This window comes from Anser anser (genome assembly GCF_964211835.1).
Source record: "Anser anser genome assembly, chromosome: 24".
NCBI lineage: Eukaryota > Metazoa > Chordata > Aves > Anseriformes > Anatidae > Anser > Anser anser.
Genome location: NC_139745.1, coordinates 2,331,867 through 2,352,572, shown reverse-complemented (window position 1 = coordinate 2,352,572; position 20,706 = coordinate 2,331,867). Strand labels below are relative to the sequence as shown.

The 20,706-nt window shown below is 60.4% G+C and overlaps 1 protein-coding gene across 2 annotated transcripts in view; it reads right to left on the bottom strand.

Moving 5' to 3' along the window:
• The window catches only part of SDC3 (syndecan 3), a 30,724-nt gene that overhangs the window by 7,340 nt on the left and 2,678 nt on the right, over positions 1-20,706 (bottom strand). Inside the window, exon 1 of one of the 2 annotated variants that reach the window (XM_083810437.1) lies at positions 20,189-20,330. The exons of the other annotated variant lie outside the window; for it this stretch is intronic. Coding sequence (XP_083666563.1) covers positions 20,189-20,194 — 6 coding nt within the window. The 5' untranslated portion in view covers positions 20,195-20,330. Of the gene's footprint in view, positions 1-20,188; positions 20,331-20,706 lie in introns of those variants that run through there. 2 annotated transcript variants of the gene reach the window in all.

The window sequence follows — 20,706 nt, the reverse complement described above, 5'->3', positions numbered from 1 at the left end:
CCCCCTGCCCCCCCCGAGCCCAGGGGACCCTTTTGCTCCCCCAAGGGCATGCGCTGACGCCAACCCAGCCGCGTGCTGTCCCCTCGATGCCTCCACACCGAGGCTTGGCTGGGCCAGCCGGGATGCACAGCCAAGGGGCAGCAGCAGCAGAAATCACAGCCAAGTCCGGCGCTAAGAGCCTTGGAAAGCGAGCGAAAGCTCCGGCCCTTTGGCCAGGCCCCATCGGAGCTGAGCTGGAGATTAGAGAAGCTTCGTTTTCTCCATGTTGTCTGTGCACACTGCACCCCTAAGCACGGCGGGTGCCCCCCGTCCCTCCTATCCCTTTAGCACGGTGGGTGACACTGTTTTATACGCAGAAAACTGTAAAGATCAGAAAGAGGGTCCTCATGGCACCCTCAGCCCTCTCCGAGCACAGCAGCGCTGGGTGCTTTGCTGGGGAAACCACGGCACAGAGGGGACCTGTCACCTCCTGCGGGTTCCTACAGAGCCCACCACATCTTGGGACATGTCCCGGGGAACCACGATGGCTGGTTCGAGTCCTCCTAAATCCCCCATGCAACCTCGCATGCACGCCCTGCTGCATTCCCCCTCCATGGTGGGTTTTTGTGGAGCCAGACCTCACCCCCAAGCCACCCCAAACGCTCCCCCGAAAAGCGCTGCCGTTGCAGAAGCGAGCTTTGCCGCTGAACATCCTGCAGCCATACCGGGAGGAAGGGAGCCTTATAAATCAATCCGTCTTTAACAGCAGGGAAAGGCTGGCGAGCCTCCCCGGGATGCTCTCAGGTCCTTCTCCGGTAGCCATCGGCATGGCAACGGTCGCCAAGGAAACCGCCTCCATGGCGACGCATCCCTGGATGCGGGCGCTGGGCGATCTCCGCGGGCGCACACACCCCAACCCCGGGCTCTGCTTCCCCGGGGGGGTCGTGGGGAAGGGAATGGCCCCGTAGGGGGACAAGGTATGAGCTGGGGATGAGAAGCCCCAAAAAGCAGCAGCTCCTGGGGGTCGAGGCAGGAGGCTCCGTGAGGGGGGAGATCCCGGCACAAATCCCTGCACATGCTTTCCATGGGATTTTGGAGAGGGTCGGGGGTTCTCCCCGCACCCCTGGATGGGGTGTATCCGCCCCAGCCTGGGTGCCTGAAGTTATTGAAGGCTGTAGATGTTTCTTTGGACTCGAGAGTTTCCCCCGAAGGAATCAGAAGGGAGATAAAAACTGAAATGCGGTGGTTTCTGAGGCAGCTGGGATGCATGGGGACAGGGTTTGCAGGCTTGGTTCATGCCCAGCGCCTGGGCTGGCAGCGATGGGGATGAAGCTGCGTGGTAAAATCCTTTCCCCAGCACACACCTGAGGCCCATCGGCAGCGTGCACGGCGAGCGGGGCTGAGCAACCCCAGGGTCTGTGAAGAAGCAAAGCCCGGGGGAGGGGATCTCCCAGCCCAAGGAGCCCACATGCATCCACCCACAGGGTCCAGTCCCGGCCCCCAGTGCCCCGTGTGGGGTTTGGGATGGGAAGGGAGACCTGGTGCAGCTGGCTGCAGACAGAGGTGGTTTTATCCCGGGATTTGGATGTCCACGGCCATCCTGCACCCCATGATATGGATGTCCACTGTCACCCAGTAGCTTCTGGCACAACCTGGGGCACGACACGAGGCTGAGGGGAAAGGATGCACGTGGAGGGCATCAGCAGGGATGCAGGGGATCAGCCCATCCCTGTGGGCGGGCATTTAAAGAGGAAAAAGAAGATTGAATCGGTGTGAAGCAGCCTGGAGAATGGGATGGGGTGGTGCAGGGGACTGGACTGTCCCCTCCCCGTCCCTTGGTGCCAGATCTTCTCTTCCAGGTCTCTGCATCGCATCCCCTGCCCACGGTCAGGGAACTCAGCTCTTACTTGCAAAATGAATAGGGAAAAAAACAAACAAACAAACAAAAAAAACAAAAGCGAGCCAAAGGCCACGTGCTCTTTGTAAAGGTCTGTTTGCATTTCTACCCAGTGGCAGCCTCAGGAACCCCCACCTACCTGTTCCCAGCAGCAGTCCCCAGCCCTGCGAGGAGAGGGACGTGGGCAGCAGCCTCCCCTTGCCAGGACGGGGCGATGCACGGGGAGGTGGTAGCTTGCAGGAGCAGCAGCGAGCCGGACAAAACGGCACTGAGCATCCCCCCGCTGCCGTCCCCACGACAGGGGCATGGGGAACCTCCGGACAAAGCCGAGCTCCGTGTGCCCCACGGGATCCCACAGCCACAGCACCCGGGGAGGATGCCGAAGCCAGCAGCGCTGGGAGGCTCAGAAGGACACAGCCCCCGTCACCAACCTGTCCGTGGCCGAGCGCTGTTTGCTCCAGGAAAGTGCTCCAGGAAAAGCCTTGATTATTTCTAAGATATTTTCCAGAGAATATTTTCAATTAAATCGCTCCTTGAAAGCACCTTTCTGGTGTTTTCTACGGAAAGCCTTAATAACTCACTCCAGCACATGATTTAGCGATACTATAAACAGTTGAAATAATATTAACTCGCGCATAGAGCTGAAATGAAAACACCATTTCTGAGCCCTAAAGACTCCGCGATTCTTTTTCCCACTACAGAATCGCTGAATTTCCGTGCTTTGATCCAAGGCTGAGAGTTAAAAATAAACCTGTCGGGAAGCTGCTGCTGACAGCAGGAGGACTGGTGCTGGAGACCAGCGGGGCTGCTCGAGGAGAGCCGAGGAGGCTGGGCAGAGGGCAGCGGGATTTTGGGGGTGCAGGATGCTGGTGGGGAGCGGAGGGGCCGATGCTCACAGCCGGCACAGATCCGCCTCGCGAGCCGTGGCAGGAGCTCAGGCGAGCAGCAGCCAATTATTTTTTTTGTAACTTTATTCTTTTTCAACCTAATTAAGCCCCCGAATAACAGCTGCCTAAGCCCCGGCGCGTTTTGATTTAATAGGCCGGTTACTTTATGCGAGTAAAATAATCATTAGCAGTTACCGAGTGGCAGCAATTATTCTGGCTCCGTACCGGTTCCGCGCCGCCAAGGCAGGGAAGCACCGAGCAGGGTGCGGGCACTGCCCAAACCCGAGCTCTGCACGTGTGTGAGCGCTGTCACCGCCTGGTCCACGGCCCTGGAGAGGGCTCAGCTCCTCCACCAGCATCCCCTCCTGCTCCTCAGGCTGCCTCCAGCAGCATCTTTTATTCCTGTTCTTCAATGGATTAGTGCCAGAGCTTACCCCGCTACACAATAAATATCCCCGAGCCAGGGCTGGCATGAAAAATAGCAAACCTCTCGACGTAAATCGTTGCTAACACCTCATCCCCCAGCACGCTCTGCTTTCTGCCTCTGGGGAGACGGAAGGGAAAAGAAAAAAAAAAAATAAATAAATAGCAAACACAACAACCCACAAACAAAGCACCACCTCCTGCTGTATGCAAAGCGCCGAACGACGAGGTACAAACGAGCAAAGCGAGGCTCTGCCGCACGGATGGGGTTGCGTCAGGCACTCGCGGATGATTCCCAGGGATGGATTCGCCCCAAGTGCCAACCACCCCAGGTTGTGGTTTTTTTAGGGGGAAAAAGCCACGCTGAGCCCTACAGCCCCTCACTGATGCTGCAGCACAGAGCATCAAGCTTTCTGCCCACCGAAAACCCCAAACCTCCGGTGCCCTCGGTCCGCCTGGAGCATCCCGAGGTGCTGGAGGATGGGGGACCCACGCACCCACATCAGTGCCCATAAACCAGCACGTAGGGCTGGGGAGATGTGCCCTGCACGGGGAGCATTGCTAATTCCCACAGGCAGCCCCAGAAAAATCCCGGCACGTGCCGTGAGCTGGGGCTCGGCCCCAGGCTGGGGTCTCCCATGGGAAGAGCGCGGCGAGCTCGTCCCCACAAGGTGGGCTCAGGGCTGCTCCTTCCCGGGCTCTGCGCTTTGGAGATGGCCCCGGCGGCTGAAATGCACCGTGCAGGACCTTCCCCCTGCAGCCCAGAATTGATTTAATTTGCTCGGCTCCATAATCCTATTGCAGCTTAGCGTGCAAAACCGTCTCGGGCTTTTCTCACCTTCCACAAAGGCGCATTTCCGAGCTGGCTCTCCGGAAAGAGACGCAGCTCTCCAAAGAGCTGGGAAATAGGACTTCAGATCTGCTCCCCCGCTCCTTACACGGACACCTCCGTGCCTGCTGAGCACCTCCCCAGCACCATCCCCGTTCCGGGACCATGCCCCGGGCGTTTTGCAATTTGCATGCCCCTGTCACTCCTCCAGCTCCCTGGAGAGTCCCCGCAGCACGGCCAGGCCCCAGGGGCTCGTGTTACTCAGTCTGGGGAAGCTTTTTGGTGGGACAAGTGTCACCCATGTCACCCAGGAGCAGGGAGATGACCCTGCTTAAATAAATGCAGCGTTTGCCTGCGCCGGGGGCTGCAGCAGGGCTCTCGCTGCATTGCCCAGCTGATTTATTGCTCCAGCCCCCTGCGTGCACACGGGTAACCCCAGCAAGGTGGAAGCAGCTAACAGCATCTCTCCTCCCCAGCTTTATCATCTTTTATTTCCTTTTCCTTTTCAGTTTCCCTTTTCCATTGTTTTTTTTGGCAAGTCTCTAAGTCCCCGCTGCTGCTCCAACAACTTCAGGCGCAGGAAAACAGGCCTTTGCTGCTTTTCACCCCAAAAGCAGCACAGTTTTGCAGTCTCTTCCTCCAGGCCAGCTCTTTTTTTTTTGGCCGGCCGCTGAAGGTTCAGCTTTCGCACAGCCTCCAGCAGCGCCTGCTCCAGCAGCATTTTGGCGAGCTGAGTGTTTTGGCCACAGCTCGCGATGCTCCGTGCATCCCAATGTCCCCAGCCAGCCACTTCGGGCTGCCGACACACTTCCAGGTTACACCAACATCCCCCAGGTCCACCAGCTCCCGAGCGAGCAGGAAATATTTACCGTCCCAGCCTCAGATACGGAGGCTGTTTGCACCAAGGCATGCAGCAAGGCTGGGAAAATATTACGGTGCCTCCGGGCTCCCGATGCAGTGATTTAACACCTGGGGATAAGACCCCAAAGCCAAGCACCGAGGGGGGGTGCTCCCAGTGACAGGCACTAATTTACTGCCGTGGTTTGGGACCGACGTGGTTTGGGACCGAGGTGCCGCTGTCACAAGGGGATGCGCCCAAGTTGGGGTTAACCCGGCAGCGCTTGGACAGCCCGCACGTGGCGAGTGTTGCTTGCCCGACACTTGGATATCTGAAGTTTTTGCACCTTAAAAATAGACTGATGTGTGATCAGATACAGAGCAACCAGGTGCTGGAGCTGCAAAGGGAGCGTGAAAACCCCCCTCGGGCTTTCTGTCTGCCCCCTCCGCCCAGACCACTCCCAGCAATCGGCCCCGGACACCCGGTGTCCCCGTGCCCAGGGCCACCACGGAGCAGAGAAAGGCCAGGAGCCAGCCTGGGGCCGCATCCTGGCTCTCCCCAGCCCCTCCAGGCCAGACAGCAGCGCGTCCCAGCTGGGAAATTCATTCCAGCTGCATCCTTTTGGCTGCGAAAGCAGCCCGCCTCCCTCTGCGCGAAGCGCTCGGGAGCAGACAGACGTTTCCCACCCCCAGCAGATCGCCGCCGGAGCTCCTCGATTTAGGGAAAGAAAAAAAGAAAAAAAAGGTATTTCCTCTTTCTAGTCCACGCTCAGAGAGCCATTAGGCTATATTTATCTGCCCTGAACTTTATCTGCCGCAGTTATTCATCTGGAAATGCAATCAATCTCCTTTCCGACGGCACCGGCCCATCCAGCCCCGCTCCCCACTCCGCATCGTGCTTTTCAGCAACCTCACGTGACGTGCAACAAAAAAATAACAGAAATGCAAGTAGAAGAAACCCAGAAGGCACCTCCCCACATGGGAGATGCTCAAGCGCTGGGTGAAACTTTGCCCTTTTGCAAAGCACAGGGGATGGCGGGGGGCTGCGCAGCGGGGACCACCCGAAAGGCGGCCCCCAGGGACCCCATCTGCAACCGCCCGGGCTCTGCGCCGCGCCAGGGAGGCTGAGGTTTCCAGATGAAAGGAAAACTCCCGAACACAACCGAGAGCGGAGTCTTGACCCCGGCGTTGCCTTCTCTGGTTACCTTGCCCAGGAAGCGCCTCCATCCCCGCCGGGCTCGTTTTACTGTGAAAATAAACAGGCAGGAGGGTTCGAGCCTTGGAAACGAGCAAAGTTTCTGCCGATGGACAAAAGTGACCCAAGCTGTGGCCAAGCCTCGGCTGAGTCCTCACCAGGCACGGGGGATTTTCAGGATTTCGGCACTCGATGGGAAACGTTTCAAGTTCTCCCCTCCGTGTGTGTGTGAGCAGGGCTGTAAGCGCGTGCGTGCTCGCATGCACACACGAGGGGTTACGTTGCTGGAAAGCACTCTTCAAATATTTATACAGCCTAAGCCTCATTGTTTCCTGCCCCCAGATGAAGTCCTTTTAATGAAATGTAACTAAACAAGCCGTTTCCATTCTGCCTTTCCAACGATAATTACGGCTGATACACTAAACGGGATGGCACCGTTTCAACACCGCGCTGGAGAGAGGAAAACCAGCATCCTCGAGGCAGCATCTCCTAACACGCGGCTCTGGCCCTGGGGCTTTGGGAGAGGGTTTAAATTTGGGCTGTGCACCATCAGAGCAGCCCACCTGGCCGGGATGTTCATGAGGTTGAGGTGGCATCGCTGGGCCTGGGGCAAAATCCTGCAGGAGATGCAAGCGGTGTTTTTGGGAGAGCGATGCACTCAATGGTCCCCATAGCTCAGGGGAAAAAAAAAAAAAAAGAAAAAAAAAAGATTAAAAAAGAAAAAGAAAAAGAATGTCCAAGCTGCCTCAGACCCTCCTGGGACAGACCCTGCATGGCCCAGGAGGGGAGGATACGAGGATGCTCTCGGTACTGCAGGTTAACCCCACCACCAGCAGTGCCCTGATTGCTGCTCACCCTCTTCCCAGAGCCCGTGTGGGATATTACCACAATCACAGCGGGTATTTAATTCTGTCGGGGAATAAACTGCTGGAGCAGCGGGAGCACGGGCAGAAATGGGGCTGGAGGCTGCAGGCATCAGAGCTGGTCTTTGTCATCGAGCTGCCTGCAGTAAATGCAGCGCAAGAGGAAAAACATCCTGCTGTGTTGGTGGGGAGAGGGAAACTGAGGCACAGCCTTGCTCCGTCGCCTTTCCTTCATGGGAGGTCCCGCGGGGGGATGAGCAGAGCAGGAGCCCTGCAGTGGGACTGGGCATCACCCGTGGTCACAGCAGCACCCAAGCACCACGCAGCTCCTGAGAGACGCTCCGTGCCTCCAAAAGGCTGCCAAAGAGCACGGGGTTCCCAAAACCACCGATTTCCAGGCTAAAAACACATCGGGGCATCCAGCCCGGCCCCACAACCTCCGAACGAACCGGTCTCTGAGAGGCGCTTGCTCTTCAAGGACCAAAATCTGCTGCAAAAAAAGTATCAAGAAAAATGAGAGCGAAGCCACAGGCTTGTTGCAGCATTTTGGTATTGATTTCCTGGCTGACATCCTTGATTTGGGCTGAAAAACTGCAGAAAACAAAGGGGTTACAGACTACCCGAGGCATCCGCTTCGCTGAGAAAGTCCAAGGGAGCTGCCCAGGTGGGGGCAGCCTGGCTCGCAGGGGAAACTGAGGCACGGCGCTCCCAAAGCCTGCGGCCCCTTGGGAAAGCACGCATCAAACCCGACGCTTGTGGCAGCGACGGGGCTCCCCAGGAAACAAAAAAAAACAGGGGAAAACCAAGACGACAGGCAAAGCAACCCACAAACAGACTTTCAGTGCACCGCTATTTTTTTTTTCCAGCTCTAAAATTGATTCAAATAGCCCCCGTGATCTGACTTAGCTGTTTCTATTTAGGACCCAAATAAGGACCCGTGAGCCCAAAAGCTTATCTGCTTGGGAGTATTTTTTTCCCCAACTGTATCAGTTGCTCTAATAAAAGCTGTGACCTCTCCCTGCAAACCTCCCGTGCCCGTATCCTTCTCCTGGCACGGCCGCGGCCACCCGGCCACCACCGCGCCGACCTCTCCGCCGTGCCCAGGCTGCTGTCGGAGGAGCGACAAGGTTACAGCTGGCCCAACGTTTGGCCAGCCAAAAAATATTTTAAAAGCCAAAAATTTGTACTTAGAATCTGCCTCCCTGTCCCAGTTTACTTCTGTGCTCAGCGGTGAGACCTTCCCAGACCGGTATGTGGCTCAGCACAAATCTTGGGTGCCCAAACCGGTGCTGGAATAGCCCCTGGGGATGGTTTGCAGCAAAGGAAGCAGCAAAATTTGGGTGTAAGCACACTGTGAAGCCACGGGCAGAGCCTAGACCTGGCCACAAGCATCTGTCTTGTGGTGTCTGGGTCCTCTTTGGCCGCTTGGTGCGGGTGGGGACCGCAGGGGACCCACATTTGGGTGCTGGGACCCCTCCAGCTCGCACAAACCCTCGCCCTGCTCCAGCAGATTTTGGCTCCATCACTCTGCCAGTGCTTCCTGGAGAGCAAACTGGGAGCACTGGGCTCGCTCCCCCTCGGTTCAGCGAGGGACAGAGCCGGGATTAAGGCTGCGAGCGCAGGGATTACCGCAGCCCTCGGCCGGCTCCCGGCAGATTGTGCGTGCCGCGGGGGAGGGCAGCACCAAGCCCAGCGCCTCTGCGTTGGGTGGATTTCATGGTGTAATAAATGGAGGATTTACCTGGGGAGGCTTAAATGCTAAAATTACACCACTGGGGCGCACACGCCGTGGCAGAAGCGAGCAACTGGTTTGCGATGAGTGAGCAGCAAAGGATCAGATGATCGAAGGATCTTTTTTTCCCCAGCAATCCACAACCCAACCTCCACGCACGGCACCTCCCCACCGCCAGCCCCTTCTGCCCCAGGGGAAACTGAGGCATGGGACAAAGCCCTGGCTTGGCTGCAAAACCCCTCTGCCATCAGCATCACCACGAGCAATCGCCAGGGACGAGCGGGTTTCCCTTGCTGCAGCCGCAAGCATCAGCCTGAGCCCCACACCCCAGAAAGCACCCCAACACCCAGCTGGCACTGAGCAGCCTGGGCTTTGCGATCCTCCCAGTTCCCCTCCCTGCTCGCTTCCAACAACGCAGGCGTGCAGGTACGGCGCTGTTCTTGGCACCCCACGTCAGCAACCTCCAGGGCTCGCTGCCACTCGAGGCGAGGCGTCCACGGGGACACGTCTCAGGAGGGTGCAGCAAACACAGGGGTGGGGAAAGCACGCTTCCACCAGCCGGGACGAAAACAAGGATGGAAATCTGGGCGTTGCACGAGAAGGTGGTGCTCAGCCCGGCTCCATCCCCAGCCTTCAGCCCAGCCAAGCCCCTCCGCTCTTCCCCAGGTGCCACCGGGGTCCCCAGAGCCACACGGCGCGTGCCCAGGGTCTGACCCGCAGCCCACATCCTCGCTCAGGGCGGTGATATTTGCATGGGAGGAACCCGGGGAGGTCTCTCTGTCGGGGCATTTCCACCCATCGCGGGGTGGTTTCAGCCCAGCAGGGTGCGAGGAGCTCTGAGCCCTGCAGCGTCAGCGGGCTGGGAGCTGCCCCAAAGCCACCGGGGCTGGGCACGGCTCGGCCAAACGCCAGGGAGTGGGTGCGGGGTTTCCTTCCTGCCGGGCGTGCTGGGTTCGTGCTGCGGCAGGGATGCTGGAGGACACTCAGAAGATGCTGAAAGGATGCTCGGAGGACGCTCGGAGGATATTTGGCTACTCGAGGCCGCTCAGCCGCTCGCTGTGCCCGGCCCCGCTCCCTGCCAAAGGAGCAGGGACCCCACAGCCAGGCTTCACCTGGGGAGGTCAGGAATGCTGTGATCCCCCCCTCAGATTGCTCCTCCCTGCCCCCAAAAGATGCTTCTCAGTGCTGGCAGCCATCACCACCTGTCCCCCAGCCGAGCCCTGCACGGGGCATGTCCCCGGTGGGTGACGGTGACAATCCAGCCCCTGGGGGGTGACCTGCCCGGTGTCACCGGGGGGATGCCGATGTCACTCGGGAGGCCCCAAAACCTAATTACAAGTCTCCCAACCGCTCACCTCCCCCCCTGGACCCCACCACCTCCCTCCCTCGGTGCCTCCTGTCCCCGTGGTTTATCTCCCGTAAGCCGATTGCTCCCCGCAGCCAGCCCCCGGTGCCCGCCGGCCCCAGGTGAAGGGGCGCTGCCCGCAGCCAGCCCAGCAGGATTACAGGGAATTAATTAATTACAGCTCAAACGCGCCGGGGGCAGTGGGGCAGGAGCCAACGTGCCACCCCGGAGCATCCTCCCAGGGCTCCCCGTCGAGAGGTGTCCTTGTTCTCCACCTCATCCCCAGCCACAGCAGGAGGGCCGGATCCAAACCCTCCTGAAATGTGGGTGGGAGATGTGCCCAGGGTGTTTCCCTCTCAGTTTCCACCAGCATGAACGTGCCCAGCGCCAGCACCCATCCCTGCCACCCACAGACCACGTCCCCAACGTGGGACGTCCCTAATTACGGCCACGAAAGGTTTGCTGCCCCTGTCCCCAACAGGGGCTGTGGCAAGGCAGGGGCAGAGCCGGGGCTGCTCCTGCAGGGAGCAGATGGCTCAGGAGCCTAATCCTGCCCAGCACGGGCGAGGAGGGCTCCGGGACCTCATCTCCCAGAGGGAAAATCCGCAGGGGGTAGGAAGAGCCCAAGCTGAAGGGCTGGCACCAAACCGCAAATCTGGCAGGAGCTTTAACCTGGAGAGGAGGGTGCAGGAGGAAGGGCTCGGGGTAAATCCCCACCCTGGGGGACGAGGCAAGGGAAAATCCACGGGGAAGCTTCCTGAGGCCAAGCGTTCCCCTGCAGGGCCGGCACCTGCCCTGTCCCCAGCCAGGGAGCTGAGGCCACCGCGAGCCCTGGCCACGCACCCGCATCCTCCGGAGTGAAACCAGCCCCCGGGAGCTGCATAACCCTCCTGCCCCATGCCAGCAAGGCGGATTTGATGCCTGCCTGCTCTTTTCCAGGCTTAACCCCCCCCAGCACCACGCATCCCAGCCGGTCCATGCCTCGGGATGGCGCAGAGGGGATGGGAGCTGATGGAAGAGGCTGGAGGCAGCGCTGGGCTCGCTCCGTGCCTGCCACGTTTCCCACCGTGGATTACGAAATCCCCCGGTGTCCTCCCCCAAAATCGCGGCCACGGAGGGTTTGCCACACCGGGGAGCGCCGTCTGTGTGTGCTCCGCTCCTAATTACAACGCGCAGCGTGCAGAATACGGGTCAGCCGGCGCTGCTATTAAACACCTGCACGGTTTCCATTAATTAAGGGGGGGGGGAAGGAGAGCTGGAAGCGTTCCCCCAGGGCAGCAGGGAGCCGTGGAGGGAGAGCTGCAGCACGGGAGCCTAAAGAGAGGGATGTAAGAACAGCCCGTGTCCGGTGCTAGGGGTGATGCTGCCCTGGTCCCCCAGCTCACGGGGGCTCGGAGGGGCTCGGAGCCCCGGGGCTCGGGGTTTGCATCCCGACGGTGATGCACGTGGAGGGGGAAACAAATGGGTGATGTGTGGGGAACACGAGACCGAGCTGTGTGCAGGTGGTTGGGTGAGGTGGAGATGAAGATGCTCTCCCCAGGGCCAAATTCGAGGAGACAAATAAATACCTGTCCCTCGAAGCCGAGCCCCCACAGCCCTGTTCACCAATACCAGGACCCTTCGGGACCCCCCCCCGCCCCGTGCACCCAGCCCAGCACCCTCCGAGCATCATTTGGGTGCACATATCCTGGGAGCCGCCGCACACCCTCCTCCTCTTCGCTCATACTTTGAGCTTCTCCACAGCCCCCCAACGAAGGGGACGTTGCCCCTCGTCCCTGAACCGCTAACCTAAAGCCTCGGCTCGGCTGCAACACGGAGCCAAGCGCCGAGGCTGCCGCTCGCTGCCTGCTCAGGCAGCAGCCCCCTGCTACACAACGGCAGCACGAGACCAGAGCAATTCCCCTGCAGGACCAGCCGAGCGCCGCCCCGAGCCCTCGCCCCTGTGCACCGGGCTCCCAGCGCCGAGATGCAACTGGGAACCAGCTTGGGGGGGGTCCAGCCCCAAAACCCAGCAGACCCAACAGAGCGAAAGCCTTCCCTGCACAGGAAAACACTTCCAGGAAGGCCAGGAGCAAGAAGAAAACCCAAAGGCCAGCTTATTATTATTAAATGCGGGGTGGGGAGCGGGCAGCCACCAGCAAGCCCATCCCGGTACTTTAACTGCACTACCTCATCCCCTTCCTCGCTTCCCGGGGAGCACAATGAGCAATTGTTTTCTGGCGCCGCCGGGGAGCCCGAAATGACCTCACCGCTGCTGGCGGGACGAGGTTTGGGCTGGAAACTTGCGGGCACGGGGTGGGAATTACCCACCCGACGTGGGACGTGGGACCCGTGCTTCCAACCTCCTTTCCGTGAGGTTTCCGACGAGGGGTTGCAAACGCCTGCCTCGGAGAGCCCACACCTCTGCCCCCCCGTCACCACGGCTCTCTGGGGACACGGGGACAGCTCCTGGCCCCGTGGGGGACGCGGCCCGGGGGCCACGCAGCACAGGTGGGTGCTGCAGGGGCTGAAACGCATCCAGGACCCTCCCCCCCCCGGGGGCTTCAGCAAAAGGGGGCACGGGGTCGGCACGTGCCCGGGGCTACTCTGCCAAAACCACAGAGCAAAAAGCGCCTTAACGGCCACAGTAAGCAATTGTGGGATTTTTTTTTAATACCATTTCATTTTCTGGGCTTGGCTTAATTGTGGTTATTTAAAAGCCACCAGAAGGCCCTGACACCAGTGGGCCCAGCACCGTTTGGGGGACGCAGGAAGCACCCAGGTCTAGGCTACGCAGCAAGCATAAGAAAGGCAAGAAAATCATTAAAAAAAAAAAATAAAAGGAACATGAGGGGCAAGGAGAGCATCTTTGTCCATCCCACATTTAAGCACCTCTTAAAGGAAAAAAATTACCAGGGTCCTGGGTGAAGCACGCCACGAGACCCACCCCGTACCTGCTCCTAAAACTGTTGCAGCTCAATTCCCGGAGCCCCGCTGCCCCTCCCACCCTGCTCCCGTGCTGAGCCGTAGCTAACGAACCTCCTAATAACGAGGAATCAGGAATGCAGCAGAGCCTCTTGCACGCAGCTTTGCTGCTTGGAGTTTTATACAGAGCCCCCCTCCCAAACTGCAGGAATAATTAGGAATAATTAATCCGGGGGGGGTGCTTTGCTGCCCGCTGTCCCCAGCAGCAGGACGCTCAGCGGGAAGGAGCTGTGCCCACCTTCCCCGGAGTTGTCATGGAAATGGCGATGGATGGCGAGGAAGATGCCGCGCTTGCCGAATCCCAGCGGGCAGCGGCCCCGAGCCCTCCGCCGCTCCCCGAGGGACCCGAGCCCGCGGGAGGGCAGCTGCACCCATCCTGCACCGGCGCAAAGGGGCACCCCCGGGGTTGGGGGGGGACACACGGATGGTTTCCAGTGACGGGGACGCAGAGGGAAACGAGCCTGGGCGGGTTCCGCGCTTTGCAAATGCGTCTTTAAGGGGATTTATTTAATTTTTTTTTGGGCTGTGTCACTAGGAGAAAAGAGACCCCATGGGAAATAAACGCCGCCGGAGGTGCTCGGCGCACCTGGGGCGAGGGGGCAGCGGTGCGAGACGCCTGATCCCGCAGCCCCATAAATAGCCCCGGGTTACATCCCTGCGTTACATCCCCGAGTTACAGATGTAGGACGGAGCTTGCACGCCAGCACGGCCACGACCTACTTTTGGAAAGCACGGCTGGGGGGGGGGGGGGGGGCTGCACGGGGGCAACGGGGCTCAGCTCAGCCCCTCTGAGCCTCCCCAGCACCGGTACCCAAAGGCAGGGACCGAGGGGCTCCGAGCATCCGTGGCGTTCAACAAGGGAGCTCAGGATCCGGCCCCACTCATGTCACGAGGTGCAGGGGCTCAGCTAAACCCTTCACACAGCAGAGCATAGAGCGAGGAGCTGCTAGCGGCGCCCCTGGGGCGCTCCTTCCCTCAAGGAGCGCAGAAAGAGACCGGTTTCCATACGAGCACTGCTTTTTGCCATTAAAAAAAAAAAAAAAAAAAAAGCCGTAACCTGCTGCCGCCGTGCATCGCCCTGCTCGCGGGCAGGAGGGAGGTTTCTGCTCCGCGTTTCTCCAGCAGCAAAAAGGTTCCGAGCAGCTTTCGCCCTCCGGAGGAGAGCCCCCTCCCCGGCACATTTGGCGTTACTCAGAGCTGTGCGGCGCTCCCAGCCTCTGCTGTTGAAGAAAAACTTATTATTGAAGGGAAAAAAAAAATCTCAGCTCGCTCTCAGCTTGAGTCGCTGGAAGCAGGTGAGGAACAAACGGCAGCTGCAGGAGGAGGCTGCTCCTCGGCATCCCTCATCGGAGGCTCTTTTCCACACCCAGAGCTGTTTGCTTTAGTGCCTGACCGCTGAAAGCACGAGCGGATGAGACAAGAGGAAGGAGAGATGTATTCTGCCTGGCTTGCCTCTGTGTCATGGCCTGAGAGGGCAGAGAGTGGAAGAAATAAATCTTTTTTCTGAGGGTGGGTGGTCAATGAATCGGCAAACACGCCAGCATCCCCACGGGGGTTGGGTACAGCATCCCTGAGGGGTGATGGGTGCAGCATCCCCACGTGGGGTCGGGTACCTGCACCCCCCAGGGGGGCTGGTGGCAGACACCAGCGTCCCCACGCCAACCACAGCCAGGACACGGCCTCGCCGTCTCCTGAGACCCGCAGCTCTCCTCGCCACAGCCCCCAGATTGTCAGACCAGGAGGGGAACCAAAGCGGGGAGACGCCAGAGCCGGGCGAGCGCTGCCAGGAGCGGCCCCCAGCGCCACTCCTGCCTGGCAAAGCTTTGAGGGCCCGGCCCCAAGGAGCTCACAGCCCACAGAGGGAAGGAAACGGAGCCCAGGTTTTGGTTTCTGAAGGAAAACGAAGGAGGTTTTCACACACTGAGGGTTTTCAGTGAGCAGCTGTGACTGCATGGGAAAGGCGCAATGCTGAGAAAGCAAACAAAGTCGGGACATTTATTAGCCTGAAACTCCAACCAGCCCCTGGGTTTCGTGTCCCAGCAGGCCACCTCGTCCTCATAAAAGGTTCTTTTTTCCCCTCCAACTTCCCCACACTTCAGCAGGACCAGCAGCGGCACAGTAACGCGGCTTTCCAGGGCCCCGCCGGCCAGGCAGCAGCAGGCGCTGTCCTGGGGACGTTCACACCTCCCGGGGAGCCCAGGGGGGTTCTCCACGTCCCCGGGGGAGACCCAAGCTTGGGTTTGCAGGCCTGGAGCTGCTGGGGGTGGGAGAGCTGGGCTTGGACCTTGCCCCCTGCCTCCAGGGCACGGGGAGCGGGGAGCTGCAGCCCCTGCGGATGGGAAATGCCTGGAAAAGAGCCGGGCTGCAATAACACGCAAACCGAGCCTTTTTTTTCCCCTCCCTCTAATTGCTCCAGCTATTTTAACCGAGACAGACATTTCCTTGACGATTTTCAAGGGCTATAAATGTTTTATGCCCCTTTCCTCTCCGCCCAGACGTCAGACTCGTGCTGATGCTTGGCACAAGCGGAGCGGCGGCGCGGAGCCGCGGCGGTGCCACCGGCCGGAGATGTCACGGCACGGGGACAGGGGACACGGACAGCCCGGTCACGTCCCCTCCTCCTCCTCCTCCTCCTGGAGGGATGCAGGAGGTGCCACCACTGCCCGGCCTCCACGCAAGATGTCTTTCTGCTGCAGGGAACTATATATAGCGCCCAAACCCTTCGGGGGGCTGCCGCTTTCCAAGGTATTTATAGCCGCGGGCGAGCTCCGAGGACGGCGGCCACGTGGGATGGGAGCGGCTGGAATCGCACCGGGAAGGGCAGGATCTGACCCGTGCCTGCAGGAGGGAGGCAGGCACAGGGGGGAGCACCCTGCCTGGTCCCCAAAAATCATCCACCGGGGAGCACAGCCCCACCTCCAGAACCTCAGCACCCATCCTGCTCCGTCCCGATGCTTAGTGGCTGTCGTGCCGTGGGCGATACGGAGGAGCCCACAGCCCTTCCTCGGTGACTTTAGCCCAGAGCAAAACCAAACGCAAATGCCCAAAGCACCCCAAGGAGACAGCCCCGGTGAGACCCCAAAATCCACGGTTTTAGCCCAGAAACTCACTCCTCCGGCAGCAGAGAGGCAGGACGCGGAGCCCTTCTTGCTTCCGTCAGCCCCAGCTGCGCTCCCTTTGCGGACGGGATAAATCCAATTTCCTCCCCAGGCTGAGCCCATCTGAGGCTGGATGCTGCACACACACACAGCCTGGCTGGGCTTCGTCCCCTCTCTGCCAAAAATACGCGAGGAGCCTCATCTGCTCCAGATGTGGTCGGCGCTGCCACTGAGGGGAAGCATCCACAGGGACGTGGGTGCCCTGCTGGGGACGATGCAGCCCCTGGTAGCCCCCGCAAGCCCATAAATGCCCCTCCGATGCCCGCATCACGCAGGCTGGCACTTGATGGGTTGCCCTGTTTCCACTTCCACAAAAAGAGCCTTCACCTCCCTCCTCCTCCTCCTGGAAAACAAAGGGAGAGGGGAAGTTTTGCGGCCAGGACTTGTCCCCCCCCACCCCATATGGGCAGCGCCCACATCCCTGGGGCTTGCAAAGGGGGTGGCTTTAAGGGCATTTGGGACCCCCGCTGCAGGGTCCTACGTGGCTGTAAGTGCCACAGCCAGGCAGTGCCCGGGCTCAGAGGAGCACGGGGGTGCTGCAGGAAAAGAGCAGCTCAGCCCCGAGTTTAAGGCAGGAGGGGGGAGAGGGAGGACTTACTGGGGTTACCCCAATTACAGCTCCTAATTAGCACTCAAACAACTGCAGCCCCTGCAACCCGCAGCCCCGCCGATGGCTGGGAACGGTCCCCGACCAGAGCAGTGCTGGGGACACCCCAGTACCGTGGGGGGACACCCCAACACCACGGGGAGGACACGGGGACACCCCAAGAGCCCAGCCAGCTCGCCAACCCTCCCGCAGCCCTCTCCCGGAGCCTAATTGCAGCCTGCCAGGCAGCTAACTACCAAGTTGCACCCAAAACAATTATCTGCTGATAAATGGGGAGAAACAGCTCCTTTCAGTGCCGGGAGCAAACAAAAACAACCAATTACGGAGGCCGGGCGCCGCGAGCGGAGGCAGCCGGGTGCTGTGGGTGCTGCGGGGCAGCGCCTGGAGCTCACCTGCGGGTCCCGGCACCTCCAGCGCCCGTACCCCCGCTGGGACGGTGACATCCCACAGCCACCAAGGCCAGCTCAGGACCCTACCGCATCCCAGGTCACCGCCCGTGGTGCCTCGAGCCCCGATTTATGCCCCGCTGCGGGTGGGTGCCAGCACGCTCCCACCGGTGGTGATGGAGATGAACACACGTCGGGAGCCCCCCGAGGCCTGCAGCCCTCCTGGGATGGAGGCAGCGGCAGAACCGCATGGACGTGAGCCTCAAGGCACAGCTCAGCCCCTCGGGCAGTGACCTGCAACCGCTTGTGGCTAATTAGAGCCTAATTAGTGCTCACGGTGCAGAAGGAGCTGGTGGTCCATATCGCAGCCCCGCGGCACAGCTCGCTCGCCCACCTTTCCCTGTGGCAGGGAGAGGGAGCAGCACCTCCCCATCCCAGCTGGAGGAGGAAGAGGAGGAGGAGGAGGAGGAAGCAGCGATGCCGGTTCACAGGGCCACGACCCTGGCATTTCCCGGCCCCAAAGCGCCCTGATGTCCTCCCGGCATGGGTCCCCTCTCCGTCTGTCCCAGCTCGCCGCAGCGCCAAAAAAGGGAACCCTGCGCTCCGCCAGGCGCAGCCGAGAGCATCGCTGCACAGAATCACCCCCTTCCATCAACAAATACCTGGCAGCTCCGCCACTTTCCACTGGGACAGAGCCAGGGCTTCGGAGCGGGCTGAGCACCATCCCCAGCCAGCCCCCACCTCCTCCCCATGCCCCCCTCCCAGTGCCACCGCCGCTGTCACCCGGCTCAGCTCCGCAGAGCCCTGTCCTGGGGGTGGGGGAGCCCCACGAAACCCTCCCCTTGCCTTTAGCAAATGCACGGGCAGCCTGCACACGAGGGAGAAGGAAAATTAGAGGTCGGGTGATGCTACTCGCCAAAAAGCCTCCAAAAGAGGAAAAAAAAAAGTTATACATTTCCTGGCAAAATATATATATATATATATATATATATATATATATATATATATAAAGACCATTTTTAACCAAAACTCCCACTCTCCTTTCCCAAAACACAACCCTCTGGTGTATTTTGGATGTTTGCTAACATGAGCATCACTTAAAAAAAACAACAAGGCGAGCACGTGCTCGGCAAGGCATGCCCTCCTCGCAGCAGTTCTTCAGCCCGACCAACGCAGCTCACGAAATAGCTTCGGCCTCCCCCCTCCTCCTCCAGAAAACAGCATTTTTTGGCAAAGAAACCCTTCTGCCAACAAGTTTTGCTCAGAGCTGCCCGAGGGACGAGGTTGTCCCGGCTCCAGCCTCCCCCAGCTGCCTCCACCCCAACAGTAGGAGGAAAAAGTGGACGGGAGGGCATCCTTCAGCAAGGATTTCCCCCCCCTTGTCGCTAAAACCAGCCTCGTTTCTCCCTTGGCCAACGAAGAAGCGGCAGCCCCAAGATCACTGCTGTTATTTTTATCTGGAAATAACTCCTCTGAGCCGCGTCCAAGCCTCTCCGAGGGAGGGAGATGTTTTGCAGCGCGGCCGCGGAGAGCTGCGGGGACGTAAACACAGCCGGGGCAGAGCGAATGTCCTGGCCCAGGGTGGGCAGGGCTCAAATTGCTCATTTTGTGGCCTCGAATCGCTCGTTTTGCGGTGCTGAAGTGCAAAAGGGAGGTGCTCAGTTTGGGGAGCAACCCCCCCGGGCGGGAGGTGGGTGCTGCTGCGCTCCCCATCGCTGCCCACCCCACCCAACGCCATCCCCCAGCTCCGGGCACTGCTTGCACCAGCACAGCTGGGTTACATTCTGCTTTAACCAGGACTGGAATTAGCTTAAGTCATTTCCTTTAAACAAAAAAGCTTTAAAATAACCAGCTCTGAAAACGCTTTCCCCTTCAAAGCGACAACGACAACAAAAGGCATCCTGTGCCACCCCCCCGAAACCCATTTCTTCCCCCAAACCTCACTGGGGGGGGGGGGGGAATGCTCCCACTGGGCAGGGTTTGGCGACCCCAGGAGCTGCCCTTCGCCTTTTGGGGCCCCATCCTGCCCCGCGGTGCCGGCCACAAAGGGCTTTTGCCCCCGCGCAGCTCTGCACGGGGAGCTCGGCGTAAATGTCACATTAATTAACTGGGCGATCTCTGCGCGCCGCCACAAAAAGCCCTCTGTTCGCCCCTGCTCCCTGCCTCCCACCCCTGCTGTCCCCGGGGATGCTGGGGCTGGCAGCAGCCCCGTCCTCCCGGGGGGGTGGGAATTCCTGCTCCCCCCACCCCGTAAATGCGCATCGAGGGACCAGGGGAAGGCACAAAGAGACGAGGGAAAAGCTGGAAAACGCTCCCGAGGCTCCGCTCCTCCCTCCGCACACGTGCTGCGGCTCCGTCTCCAGCGCCACGGGGGGTGCAGGGACGTAACCCCCCCCCCATAAACCACCCCCCAAAAAAAACACCCAGCCCATGCCCGGAGCCATCCCAGGCACCCGGTGGGGCTGGGAGCGATGGAGCCGGAGCAGGGAGAGGTGATCCACAGCCCTTGGCTGCTTCCTGGGACCCACCACGTGTCCGTCCATCCGTCCGTCCGCCCGCCCCGGCAGGGCTCCAGCGGGGACACGGACCTGAGGCACCGGCACCTGCGAGAGGTTACGGCTGATCCGCGCCCTCCGCGATCACGGTGCCGAGCTGATCCCCAAGCTGCGGGGTGCCAGAAGGGGCCAGGACAAAATCCTGCCCGGGGGACGGGGTGGCAGGAGCCGGGGGCTCCTCTCGTCCCATCCCACAGCCGGGACCCCTGTCACGGGGACGAGGCCGACCCGCTCCTCCCTCCAGGAGCCCATCACCGGTGGCACCACCACCGCGCAGGGGCCACCTTCACCAATTAACGCTCATTAACCCACCCTTTGCCCACAGCACCCAGTTAACGTGAGCCTGAGGAAGCAGCCCTGGCTGCAAAAGCCACAGCTCTGCACAAGAGGAGGAGGAAGAGGAAGAGGAGGAAGGAGCGGTCGCCCGCCAGCCCTCGCGGCAGCGAGCAGCCCTCGTGCCGGCACCGCGCGCGGCGTCCCCAGCCCCGGGCTCCCCAACGAGCTCCACGGCCCCACTCCTTCCCATCTCACCCCCATCTCGTGCCCGTTTCCCTGCCTGCCTCCATCTTCCAGCTGGGACCGGGCTCCTTTCCCTTCTGCCTGGCTCCTGGGACCACGCTTGGCTTCTCGGTTGGCTGCTACGGGGTTGAGCTGGCGGCCCCATGAGCAGGGTCTCCTCTCCGCCAAGCCACCTGGATTTCAGATCCAAACCTTCGTCCTCTGCCCAGTGGGGACGGAACCAGCTCCAAAGCAACAACACGGGGCAGGGAGAGGGCAAGAACAGCCAGGATCTCACTGCCGCCTCCCCCAGCCCGGGGCCACCCACCCGCCACAGCCAGGCTCTGTCCCAGCAAGGGGGGGGGACAGGGCGGGGACCCCGCTCCGTGCCCCGAGCCCAGCGCCCTGATGGTCCCATCCTGGCTGGGCGCCAGGAGGAGCCGGAGTTATTTGTCAGCTCTCCGCAGTGCAAACGTTAATTTGAATTTTAATAAACCTCTCCAAGAGAGCTGCTTCGTTAGGGATGACGGATGCTGCTCCGGAGAAGGCGC